We start from the raw sequence: 14,396 nt of genomic DNA on the forward strand, positions 1-14,396 counted from the left end.
TCTGGATCTACACACTCTTTTCATCTCCTCTCGATATGCTAAGTTATGTGATAAGAAACCTGGACTTATGGATTATGACTTGTCTGTGGCCACACCTATGGGTGATTCTTTGGTGTGTAATTTTATGCTTAAGTCTTGTGTTATCCAAATTGAGGATAAGGGAATGTTAGTAGATTTGATTTTGATGGACATGTATGACTATAATGTAATTTTGGGCATGGATTGGCTGGCGACTTATCATGCTAGTGTAGATTGTTTTAGAAAAGAAGTGGTGTTTCGACCTCTAGGAGAACCTGAATTTCGGTTTAAGGGCTCTAGGATGCATGCTTTACCTAGGGTGATATCAGCCCTTCGAGCTAAGCGTCTTTTACGGAAAGGATGCCAAGGGTACCTAGATCATGTGGTGGACACTAGGAAAGATGTATTGAAGTTGGATGATATCCCTGTTGTCAGGGAGTTTCCTGATGTCTTTCCTGAAGACCTACCAAGGATACCTATAGATAGGGAGATTGAATTCTCTATTGATTTGCTCCCTGGAACTTCTCCTATTTCGAAAGCACCATATCGGATGGCACCAACTGAACTTAAGGAGCTCAAGGAACAATTACAAGAACTTCTTGATAAGGGGTTCATCAGACCAAGTGCATCTCCATGGGGTGCACCAGTTTTATTTGTGAAGAAGAAGGATGGGACTATGAGGTTGTGTATTGACTACCGTGAGTTGAACCGGGTTACTGTGAGAAACAAATACCCTCTCCCTCGTATTGATGACCTGTTTGATCAATTGCAAGGGGCACAAGTCTTCTCTAAGATTGACCTTCGTTCTGGGTATCACCAGTTGAAAATCAAGGGTGAAGACATACCCAAGACAGCTTTTAGGACTAGGAGAGAGTTTGGATTCGAATTATCTCAAGTCTGCGTTTCTAATGTTGCGTTTTCTCTTTTTTTTTTTTTTTTTTTTTTTTGGTTCAGCCTACAATGGTTGACCGGTCTTCTGTGAACAGTGCTCTTGTTCACTGTTCACGGGTCCCACAAACTCCACTTTTTATCAACTTTTTTCATTAAAAATGGGTCCCACAGCACTATTCACACATTTAAAAATTATTTTGCTACAGTGTTTTCAGTTTTCAATTTCAGCAAAATAAGTTCAATCCAAACAAACCCTTAGATGAAACTCACGTTTTGCGTTTTATCTTTTTCCTCTTTCTTTTTTTTTTTTTTGGTTTTTCGCACTCGTTTCTGTTTTAGAGACAAGAGTACTGTTTACATCCTGTTTATATACTGTTTAACACTGTTTACGAGTTAAAATATATTAAAAATAAGTTTTATGTACTATTCACATAATTAAAAATTACTTTCTTATAATATTTTCAATTTTTAATTTTAACAAAAATAAATTGTATCCAAATAAACCTTAAATCTTACCTGAACGCAAAAAATCTATATTATTAATTTTGCTCTTATATTTTGTTAAGAACAGATTCAAAGAAGTTCCTTTTAAAAAAAAAAAAAAATCAAAGAAGTTCACGTGATGTGTATTTTATATATATATATATATATATATATATATATATATTGAGAAGTGAGGTAAGAGCATTTGCAATGAAAAATGAAAAAGGAATCAATTTGACACGTTTAACTTTAAAATCACTCCATCAATTAAATTAAAAATACTTAATATTATAATAAATATATAAATTTAAATGGATAATATTCATTTTAGGAATTTTACATATTGCTTTTTATTTTCTCTTAACGCATTCCGAGGTTGAAGAAAAAGTACGAATGATAATTATTATAATATAATATAAAATAATTAATTTGATGTGATATAATGTGTTTCAGAAAGTAACTGGACAACTTTTTGCACTAATGATATAACGAACAGTTCTTCAAAATGAACTGAATGTGGAGTCCTGTGCAGCTAATTGGTTAGCACTTGGCAGCGACATGACTGCAAGCTCATAGAGACTGCGGTCGTGTAACTGACAGCCTAGGGTAAATGTGTAAAGGTACGATTGGTACAAGCAGTTGTAGTCTTGGACCCTTGGTTGGTTAGATCTTCCATGGAAATGTGTGGTGTAAATTTTTTTATTTTAAAATGGAAAAGAGAAAAACTTAATGTAAAGTTATAATTAGGACCATGTTTTTGTTGGATTTAACTTCATGTTAAATTTTATTGTATTTTTGTTTAATCATTTCGATATATGTTTGTAAGATTTAATGTAAGGGTTGAATATAAAGGTTGGTGAAGAATTGTGAAGATACAGAAGTTTGCGACTAACTCATGAGTGGACAATTCGCGAAAGACCACGTAAGAAGTATATGTTGAAAATTGAACAGTCTTTTGCTAGACTGTATTTCGAAAGTCACTTCGTGACTTGGCCAACTTGCAAGTGACCCGTTGATGATACTGAAAACAATACCACCAATGAGTCGCACGTTCCTCACTCGATCGCAAATGACACCTGCACAACAAAAAGGAGTAACCTAGCGGGGGGTACCGGTGTGGTATCGGCCAAACACCCTCCGAAGGTCAAGTTAGAATTATTCTCGCTGCTCTAGAGTGCTAGAGAGGGTAAATTAGGCGTACCTTGGTTTGTGAGAATGCTTGGGTTTTTATAGTAGAGAGGGCTGACCCTCTTTTCCTTGGAGTAGAAGTCTTTTCCTTATCGGAGTCTTCTTGGGCGTATTTTACGGGATCCTTTCCATATAGGAGTCCTTAGGTTCCATGAAGCGTGGGGAGCAAGTTATTTATTTGTTCATGTAAATGTGTAGAATAGGCGTTTCATAGACTGACGCCGTCAGTCCATGTTATCCCGTCAGTCTACACATATCCCGTGACCTTCAGGATGTTCGGCTTTATGTGTCCTTTTGCCTTAGGTCACCGTCAGCCTAGAAGGTATACTGACGGCAAGACCGTCTCGTCACCCTTGCAAGGCATTCACCGTCTCCCTTGTTAAGTATGTGCCGTCACGCTGGCCAGCATAATTTTATCCTCATCACCCGTAAAACTCTCTTTCTAGAACTTTTTAGAGAGTGCATTTCTCATTTCTTTACCTACACCATAAGAGCCTACATTACCTACGAAATTGTAAAGAGACTTTTAGGGAGAAAATCCTATCAAAACACTTAAGAGTTAGAGATTGTAAACCTACAATTATCTATACATTTTTTTCTTAGTTTTCCTCTCAAAATTGTGTGGATTGGACTATTTGAGTGTGTTGTGCAGTTATGTATTGAGTTTGAGTCCCATAAGGGTGTTTATTAGGTGTACGTGAATTTATAAATAAGTACAATGAGCCCTATTTGCAACCTGACTAGGCTTTTTGGATTATAAACACAAATGTAAAAAATGTACAATAATAATTTATATAAATTAAATAATAAGTAATAGTACACTTTTTATTTCCATTTTTTTGAAAGAATTACTAATTTATTATGTATTGTTAATTTCATGGTAAATAGTTTTAATACTATATATAAGTTGTGGATTTGTTATTTTAATTTTCTAAATATAATATGTGATAATTATACTCACATATTTTTTTTATAAAAAAATTATGTATTTAAAATTAAATATTCTTAGTTTTAAACTTATTACATATTCTATTATTTATATTTTTATAATTATTAATTAATTAATTATGACATCACCGGTTCGATCATTGATCCGACCATAAAATCGAAAACTACTACATTTTTCAGTTGTTTGACCAGTCTGGTTTTTAAAACCATGATAATAGCTACACAATGAGAAACTACCTTGCCAATAGTATATATCCAAAGTGATCAACATTTGTGAAGAAAATACCAGCTCCACTCGAACAAAAAAAAAAAAAAAAATTATTTGCAAAAGCTTAGAAGGCACATAAGAAGGATGTAGAGCATGCATTTGGAGTGCTTCAAGCACGATTTGCAATTGCACGTGGACCTACTCGGTTTTTCTATCATGAAACACTACAAGACAACATGAAAGCATGCATAATTCTCCATAACATGATTATTGAAGATGAGCGAGATGAAGTTGAAGTAATAGAAGTAAATTATGAAAAAAATTGATGAGATTTCGTGTACACTAGTGTCACACGAGTAGCCAAATGAATTTATGGAGTTCATTCAATTTCATCAACACATTAGGGACCAAGAAGCTCATTCTCAACTCCAACTAGACCTCGTTGAACATTTATGGCAATTACAAGCAATGGCTGCTCCAAAACAATTTTTCAAGGTGGTCATTAAGAAATTTAAATCATACAAAATCTGATAAAAAGTGAACTTCATATATTGAAAAAAAAAAAAAAAAAAACCACACACACACACAAAAATACATAAAGTCATACAATTTCCTTCTACGAATTATCTTAGAAGGAAATTTGGCTATAAATTTAGTTGTAGCCTAAGGCTACAACTCTCATTAAACAAATTAAAATGACTACATATTTTGATAGTCTAACCGATGAATTGCATGTTTTTTATTTTCTTGAAACACATGTCAAATTTCATGCTAATCAGATGTTATTTAATATTTACTATTCAATCTATAAACTTATTTTTTTATGTGCAATTTTAGACTACAAAAACTAGGAATTTAAATATTTGATTGATGACATAGCTATCGATCTTTGATTTTCTTAAAATTTTACAAGTATAGAGGATATAAGAAAAAAATGTAATCCAATGATGAATTTGTCAAAATTCACATAAAATAAAAGTATATATTGAATGGAGTTGTAACCTTAGTTTACAACCAAGTTTGTTACCAAACTTTGCCCAAAGTTAAATTATGTTGGGCCTAAATAAATTTAGATAAAAAAATCATAAATTTTTAAATTTTATATATAATAATTTTTTTTTCTAAGCCAAGGTGGTCCTATGACCAATCTGAACTCAATGTGGAGCTGCCCTTGTTACAAGGCGAGTCGTGAAAACTTTTGATTTGGTTTATTTTTTTCCTTTTCTTTATGAAGCCGTCATTGGTAGTGTTGTTGTGTTAACTTTAAGTTCCATTTGCCATTAAAGGAAGTGGCAAGCATAATGGTCATTGAATTTTGTGTTGTTGTGTTAATTTTAAGTACCATTTGTCATCAAAGGAAGTTGCAAGCTTAATGGTTGTTGAATTCCATGAGTTTGCTGTGTGAGTTAATTTTATTGGATATGAGTTATGTATGTAAGTTTTTTGTGGACTTCATTGTAGTTTAGTTCAATTGAAACAACTTCAACTTGAATGGTTGATATTTGTATTGCATCTATAAAAATGTTTTTGGCTTTTGATATGAGTTTTGACTAAGACTGAAATCAGGTCGGGTCGGGTTGGTTTCACTATCACTCGCAACCCGACCCAATAGTAATCAAGTTTATCAGGGAGAAACCCAACTCAACCCGAAAATTACAGGTCTATGGTTGGGTCGGGTGATAGGGTATTGGGTTGGGTCCTTTTTTTTTTTTTTTTTTTTTTTTTTCTTAAATTGTGTGAAGGTGAATCCTTGAAAGGCCTAAAGAAACATTGAAATAGTCACCACTTTCATGAGCTATTAATGGAGAAAAAATTACTTACTCTATTACTCAGACATGCCATTTAAAAGTTGTCATGGTTTTATTATTATTTTTAAACTTCCATGTTGGAAGGATCTCTACTTTTTATGATAATAAATATTAGTTTCTTTTTCTTTATCAAGTTAATGCATGTCTGTGACTAGGCAATATTTTTTTGAAATTAATTTACTTATTTAATGATTGGCACATTAATGTGAAAAATTAAATTCAATAATTTATTTATTGTCGTATAGGCTTAATGGTCGTGATTTCTTGATTAGGCAACAAACTTTTACAATTTCTTTTCCTTGTGTACATCTTGACCCGATCCTCATTGAATGAGAAAATAAATTTTACCATTTTTGTTTACATCAGTGCTCGGGGCTTAGTTTGGAAATATACTTTCCAATAAAAAAAATAAGATTCTTGGTATAATTAGAACCAAAATAAAAATAAATAAAAAATAAAAAAATTTAAACAACAATTTGACTTTCACTATGGAAAATATTATTGTTAGAGTTATTCTTTTTGTGTAAAGTCCAATTATTTTATCTTCATACTAATTTCTAACTTTCATTTGGATGGAAAGTATTTTCACTATTAGTATCATTTAGGAAATTATGCTACAATAAACCAAATTATGCTAAAAATTATATTTGGAAATATTGCAAGAAAAGACCATTACTATTTAAATAAAAACAATACATAAAAACAACATTTGGCATTGAAAGTTACGAAAAACTTTTTTTTTTTTTTTAATTCAAGATTGGTTGGGTCGGGTTGCACTTGAGACTGACCCAAACTTGAGGTAGACCCAGATATTGGACCTAAACTCGACCCAAGCATTCATCCAACCCGCCCAAGACCTTTCGAGTTGGGTCGGGTCGATTGAGTGGGTTAGGCCTCGTCAATGGGTCGGGCCGGGCCGGCCCGACCCGTTTTTACTTGGCCCATGGGTCTAATGGGCTAGGCTTAATGGGCTGTTAACTAGTCAATGGGCTGGGTCGGGCCGGGCTGGATGGAAAAACCCTAGCCCATGGCCCTACCCATGGGCAATGCCCATTTGGGCTTTAGCGGGCTGGGCTAGTGAGGTGGGTTTAATTGGCTACCCATGGGCATTTTTAACAGGTCTTCAATGGGGTTATAAAAATTTAACCAAAAAAATTATAATTATATATTATTACAAACTATCAAATTGAACAATTAAATCTACTAAAAAGATTCTATTAAAAAAAAATACTATGACATACCTCTTAAAAAGGTACTAAAATAAGATTAATTAACTTTTATTGATAAGAATAAATAAGTACATTGAATTAAATATCAACTCTTAAAGGAAATATTTGAAGAATAAAATATCAATTCTTAAAGAAAATATATAAAGAATCAAATATCAACTCATTAAGGAAAGAATTTCTTCCAACCAACGGTAATCTTTTTTTTTTTTTTTTTTTTTTTTTTTTTAAGGAATTTCTTCTATAATTGTAACTTGTAAGGAAAGAATTGGAATTTATCAAAGGAAATAATGACTTTCTTTCCAGAGGCACAGAGGTAGGGCAACAGTCATCTTAGTAACTTTGTTTTAAAAATCAAAGCTACTAGACTAATACCAAAATATATATTTATTATGCATATTGTATCACAATCATTCCAAGTATTTAGTGGTTAGGTGTGTGGCCTTAAAGTTTTTATAATGTCCAAAGTTCAATCCCTCACTCACCCAACCCCCAAATTATTTTGTTATAAATTTTGGGTAATGAGTCAGGCTAACGGGTTGGGCTACTGGGTTGGGCTAACGGGCCGGCCCACCGGGCGCCCATGGGTAAAGAAACCAACCCATAGCCTGTCCCATTGGACTACTGGGCTGCCCACGGGTTTCAATATTACCGGGTTAGGCTGCCCATTAGCCTGGTGGGCTAGCGGGCTACTGGGCCAGCCCATGGGTCATGGGCTATTTGATGACCCTTAGAGTGGGTCAAGTTGGCATTCTTAGCCCTAGTTTTGACTTGTTCATAGTTTAGTTTATGTTTTACATATATAATTTTTGACAGATTGATTGTTTAGTTCAATTAAAGTGGATATGAGTTTCTATTATATCTATGATACTCTTCAAAAACTCTATGTGATTGTTAAGGGGGGAAAAAAATCCAAAAATATGGTTGTCACAAGAAATGGATTTCTAAAAATATGACTATTAGAAAAATCTTTTTTAAAGAAAAAAAATGCTTGTTAAGAAAATTCAAATTTTTAAAAATATGACCTTTAGAATAAGGCGATTATTGTAAAATGTGACCATTAGAATAAAATGCATATTTAAAAAATTGACCGCGTAGGAACAAATTATAACGAAAGAATAAAACTAAAATTAAATAGAATAAAGAAAAAATATTTAAATAAAGTAGTAAAAGAATAGAACATATAATACAAGGTGTATTATAAAATAATATATTTATATAAAAAGAGAGTAGCTTTAACAAATATAATTTGTTCACAGCACCTAATAATAGGTTAATACCATTACTCTTATGAGCAAGACTTAGGTATAGTAATTAGCTATTGTTCGTTAGGTTCCCTTCTTAAAATTCTATCAGAGCATCCGTAGCAGATATTGCAAAAATTATGTCACTTTACCACATTAAAGACTTACTTTATTATTTTACCACATCATTTTACAACATCCTATTTATCAGATGTTTTATCATTCAATTCTATACATTAAAATAATATTTACTACACATTAAAATAATATATTATCACATTCTTATTATCATCCACAACAGTCACATCATCAAAGTCCAATAAAATAATAATTTTTGGTTTACCACATCTGTCCGTACCATTGCAAATTTGCAATGGTACAAACACAAATGGTATAATTTTACAACATTTACAACATCTGATGGGGAGCTGATTTTTCTGTTTGGTGTGGGATATGTGCTAAATATTTAGCATTTGGTACATATCCCACATCTACTGTGGGTGCTCTCATGTGATTTTTTCTCATGAGATAAAAGTGTATTTTTTAATTAAACAATTATATGGCAGAATCTTAAAAGGAAAATCTAAGGAACAATATCTAATGTATTGTATATAAGTTTTGTCCTACTCTTATGAGTATGATTTAGGCACAATACTTAGATACTGTTACATAGGTTGCTCTCTTAAAATTGGTCAAAAATTTCATTTAACAAAAAAAAAAAAAAAAAAAACAGTTAAGGATTTAATGCTCTCTACCTAAAAGAAAATAAAGGAACAAGGTGGTGGGAGGATTCTGTCTTTTCAATATGAACGAAAGAAAGCTAAGTTTGTACGAAAACAGCGGCCTTGGCGTAGATCTGGCCACGCATCAAAAGTTTAGTTAAAATGATTTGACCTAACTCAATTCATTTCAAATGGTTATTTAATGCTTCAATAAAAGGCAGCATAAACTCTACGGTAAGCACATAGCTGTATTAAGGAAAAGGATTGACTTTGGCGGTTGGGATTTCTGCTGGCCACACCTACCAGGCTGACTTTATTTCCAAAATTTGTCGATTTTTCTTTAATTTACATAACTTTTTTTTTATTATATAAAACCTTATATATTTTAACATAAAAATCTACTTTTTTTTTTTTTTTTTTTTTTGTTATTCTTAATTATTTTTCAAAAAAAAAAAAACCATGTACATTAAATTATAAAGTGTATGTAAATGTATCATATGATTAAAAGTATATGTAAATGGTTTGATAACTTTATCAATTATCATGTAGTGAATTAGTTGAATTTTCTTCAAAATTGATTTAGAGAATTTTTTTATAATTATTAATACAAAAAAATTATAATTTGCACACAGTAAAAATTATGTCAACTAATTTTTATAATAGATAGGATAAAATTCAACTTATGATAACGAGAGATTTTATTAGTTAAGTTAAGTGGAATTTGGAAAATTATTGAATACTTCGGGAGTACTATAAGTGCATATTCTCTTCTCTCACATGAATTGTGGATCTCACTATAAATTTAATTAATATGACCCACAATTATGTGAAAGAGAGGAGTATGCATTTATGATACTCCAAGAGTACTCAATAATTATCTGTGAAACTTATAAATCATGTCAATCATAATCCATATAAATATGATGATGCATTAATCACAACATGCTACATAAGATATTGTGAAAAAAATTATAACATTAAAGCATATGTAATATTGTTAAACTAATATCCCTTTTAGGAGGTTGGAAGTGGTGAGCCCATATGGAGTAGTCATTGGTGTGTGGTTACTTATTTGTTCTTAACAAGTGAGTCCTAGCTCCTAGGCCATGTTTACCATCCTGCTTTAATTAAAAATTTAAAACATGGGTCCCTACTCATTAAAGAGATGTCTCTCCAAAATCCATTTGAAAGTTCAAAAACGTGTACAAAACACCTTTGAACGTTTAGACCCCCAAAAAAAACTTAACCAAATCAAGCAATATGTCAAACAACAAGTGTGCGAAAACTTAACACATGCTATAATATGAAATTGGTTAAACAACTATCTAAGCCATAACAAAATAAAACCACAGCAGATAAAATAAAGGCAAAGATAGAGAGGAAGGAAGATGCAAACACAAAGACAACACGCGATGTGTTATCGAAGAGGAAACCGAAGTCCTCGGCGAAAAACCTCTCCGCCGCCCTCCAAGCGGTAATCAATCCACTAGAAAATATAGTTGGGATACAAGGACAGCAATAGACCCTCCAAGCCTAATCTACCCAGTGCACCTAAGCCCTCCAAGCTTCTTGCTCCAACGAGGTTGCGCCGAACCTTTTTCTTTTCTAGCTTCCCGGATTCCGCTACTAGACCGTAGCATCAACCAATGAAGATTGGCTCCTTCCTAACTGCTTCCCAGAACTCCAAACAGCTGTCTCACAGAGATGATAATGGTGAGAACCAGGTTTGGTATAATGCCTCTCAAGGATTTGACAATGGAGAGGAAGAGAGTAAGGGAATTTGAAGAGACTCTAAGGTATAGATTGTGGGTGAAGCAATCTGGTTTTTCTTTAGGGTTTGTCTCTCAAAATTCTCTCTGGAAGCTCTCTTTCAATCGTGGGTTAAAGGGGTATTTATACTGGAGTGGGAGAGGAATGTGAAACGTCAGGTTTTACAAAACAGGGGTGGCTCGCGGCTTGACCTCGCGGCTTGACCAAGTCGCGAGATCCAGTCGCGAGTTAACCGTATGGCCAGTTGTCCTGTTTTGTCCTGTAGTGCTCCAGCTAGCATGACTGTTCATCTTCCAGCATGCTTGGCACGTGTGCAGCTTCTGGCGGCTTGCAGCCGCGAGTCCACCCGCGAGTCCCAGCCGCGAGTCTCTGTTTTCTTGCACACTCTTGAGCAAACTTCACTCTATCTCACTCACTACCCTTACAACAAACCCACCTAAATACAGGATTACTAAATGCTGAATTACAAGCAAATTTGGCACGGAATAAAGCCAATTAGATGGTTGAATAAATTCAACCTTACACCATTGAATGGTAAAGACATTTTAAACTACCAAGTTGTGGTTGTGGCACTTTTCTATAAAATAAAAAAAAGTTATGGTTGTGGCATAAAAGCACACCTATCTTAATGCTATGAACTATTTAGCTCGGTATCCAAACACACACACGCACACACACCAAAAAAAAACCCACATTACTTCCTCAACCTTTTTAGGATGAATTCTCAACTTTTTATTATTATTAGTTTTAAACCATGTGCAAGATACGTATAAATCATAATTGACAAATATTTATTACAAACAATATTATGACTATATTACATCCTCCTTTAATTTAAAATTAATTTTCTATATATCATTTAAAATGAAGATGGATTAAAAAAAAAAAGGCCAATAATTTATTCACAACAAAATTAATTTTAAAGAATTTGTCCCGAGGATGCTAAAAGTAAAACCAATATTTTATAATATGCATTTTAAAGCGATTGCTTATCATCATATCTCTACCAAAGCAAATTAAGTAATCACTGCAATTAAAACAAAGAAGAAGAAAGCAACCTCATTGTCAAAACCACCGCAAACAAAAAACCACACAAATTTTCATCATATATATATATATATATATATATAAGATTTAACCCAGATATGTCTTTAGGGGTAACATAGTAATTGCAGCCTCATACACCACAACAAACTCAAACAAAACTTATATAGTGGAAGGTATAAGATATCACTATTTCTATCCTATATATTTTATGCTTCGTTTTATTTCTACATTGATATTTTTTAGAAAATGAATTATTCTCTCAAATTTGTGGGTTCAGCAATTTTGTGTTTTTAGTTTATTTTATTAAGGAATAAAAAAAACTTTATATAAATAAATTAGCATTTTTAAAATAAACTAACTTATTTTTTAAAATTTATTTATTTATTTATCTCAACTCTTAACAGTAATTAAACAAATAGGTTAGACACAAATATATTAGCCAAACACACAATTTAAAATAAAATAAAATAAAAAACTTTTTAGTTAATTCAAATATATATATATATATATATATTGTGTTATAAAAATGATACTGGTCAAGATGTCAATAGTTCTGGTGACAACATTGAAGGTAGTGATGACACTGGGGACAATAACGTCAAGAATGGTGGAATAGTCTAGGTTGCATGATGATTGTGATGGTTAAGGCTAGGGATGTCCAACCCACCCACCCGACAAGCCCACCTAACCTAACCGTATTCGACTCCCCACCACCTGATCCGACTGCTTCGACAGTCGAACGTGGGTCCTGAAATTCAAAAACTCGATGCCGGCGAGTTGGTTGTGGGTCTTATACTCCAAAGCCCATGAAACCTGAACTGACTCGAAAACATCAAGTTCAACGATTTTTCCCACTAGATTCAGTGACTTTTCCAACTAGATATGGTGAGTTCTCCATACGATTTGGTAGAAATCTCTCTAAATCCAATGAGATCTCCATCAGATCTGGCTAGATCTCATAGGATCTTGGACGGATCTAGTGAAAACTTGCCAGATCTAAAGAGTTGCCAATTTTCGTTGATTTTCGGCTTCACCCGAAACTAACCGCCACCTGATATTCACCCAAACTGCCCAACCTAATAGTCTTACAAGTTGGTTGCGGTTTCGAAATCTCCCCACCCAATTTGGTCGAGTCGGTTGAGGGTTAGGCACAAGCCCAACCCGAACCAATTTGTGGTTAGCCCTAATTAAGGCCGGTTCTAAAAAATGGTTGTTATAAAGTGTTTGGGTGGCTATTTTTCAGCCAAATTTAACTTCAATTTTAACTTCTTCATCTTACCCACTCTTTCTTCGGTCTTTTTCTTGGATTTTCATAGGTATGATCTCTTTTCCATCTCTTTATCATACATTTCATGCGTTTTGGACATAACTTTTGGGGTTTTTGAAAATTTTTCGGGTTTTTCAAAATTAATGAGGTTTTTGCAAAATTTATGGGATAGGTTTTGCTTAAATGATTTTAAATCATCATGCATTGCATCACGTTTGCATTATAACAATGTTTCATGCATTTTAGATGTGTGTTTACTTTGTTGCAATGATGTGTGCTGGTAGGTTTGGATTGGGCTGAGCCCATGATGTTTTTATGTTTGCATGTCACATGTTCATGCATTTTTCATGCATATGTACCTTCATTTATCTTTATTTTGATATTGATCTATGTTGGTGCTTTTCTGTGTGCTTCTTGCTCTCTCTCTTTCTTTTGGTTAGTTGCTCTATGGCACCTAAACGAAAATCCACTTCGTCCCAGAACCCTTTTCGTTTTGGGGCATCTTCTTCTTTTGACACCATTCCTTCTCAGGTACGGTTCCATGATGATAAAGCTCGAAAGGACTTTTCGAAGAACTTTTCATAATGAGGCATTCATTCAGAACGCCAAGTCGTTCTTTTGAATTTTTTCGATACTGACCTTCCCACTGTTATCTACAGTCAGGGTTAGGAATCAATGTGTGGCATCCCGGTCACTTGTCCCTCCATGATCATACAGGAATTTTACTCCAATATGCACAGATTTGATTATTCTGTACCTCATTTTGTCACTCGCGTTTGAGGTACTACACGTTCCTAGGGTAGTGCATCCTGACTACCCTAACTGCGATTGTCTGAGGACTGTGTCCAAAGATGAACTCTCGTCTCTCTTTTGTGAGACACCCTTTTCTTGGGGTGATCGTCAAAACACCCCTTGCTCAGGCTTTGCAAAAGGTCTGAGATTCCTTAACATGGTGATGACATTCATTCTCCATCCATTGTCTCACTATAACTCTATCGCAGAGCCTTGTGCTCGATTTTTGTTATCCCTTTTAGATGATATTTCTATTGACTTCCCTTCTCACTTTATTCTATCTCTCATAGATGTCTATAGGGATACAGCAACCCATGATAAGCTCATTTTTCTTTTGGTGCGAATTCTTCACCATGTTTCCATCTCCTATCTAGAGTCTACTCACTTTTATGTTATGTGTGCCATAGACACTGCTACCATTCAACGGAGTGAGGCCCAGTTTCAATCGAGGCGGCCATGAACTGAGACGGTGATTCCTCTAGCTTCTTTTGCTCCTTCCACCTCTGCTCCTTTGTCTTCTGTAGGTGGAGTGACTCTCGAGGCCATCATGGCACATCATGTGTGCATGGATTCTCGCCTTGACACACTCAGTGATAAGTTGTGTCAAGTGAACACCCATGTTAGTTATATTGCACGATGACAGACTGCCATAGGTGGTTTCACTGCTTATACTTCTCCATCTCCATCGGCTTCAGAGGATGAGAGTGATGATGGCTCTGGCAGTGATGATGCTGATGAGGACAATGGTGTTAGCTCGCCCAGTGATGATGAGACGACTGCTTGA

The 14,396-nt window shown here is 34.0% G+C and overlaps 1 protein-coding gene across 1 annotated transcript; it reads left to right on the top strand.

Moving 5' to 3' along the window:
- Positions 1 to 67: 67 nt before the first annotated feature.
- On the top strand, positions 68 to 14,396 carry LOC126696252 (uncharacterized). Its single transcript, XM_050393022.1, has 2 exons — positions 68 to 913; positions 14,256 to 14,396. The coding sequence occupies exons 1-2, from the start codon at positions 68 to 70 to the stop codon at positions 14,394 to 14,396; spliced, it is 987 nt and encodes a 328-aa protein (XP_050248979.1).

This window comes from Quercus robur, chromosome 8, assembly GCF_932294415.1.
Source record: "Quercus robur chromosome 8, dhQueRobu3.1, whole genome shotgun sequence".
NCBI lineage: Eukaryota > Viridiplantae > Streptophyta > Magnoliopsida > Fagales > Fagaceae > Quercus > Quercus robur.

Excerpts from the sequence above, each read along its gene's own strand:
- LOC126696252 (XM_050393022.1), top strand. The coding sequence starts at position 68 with ATGGATTATGACTTGTCTGTGGCCACACCTATGGGTGATTCTTTGGTG. Across the intron at positions 914-14,255 it reads TTGGATTCGAATTATCTCAA|ACTGCCATAGGTGGTTTCAC; the intron begins GTCTGCGTTTCT and ends GCACGATGACAG.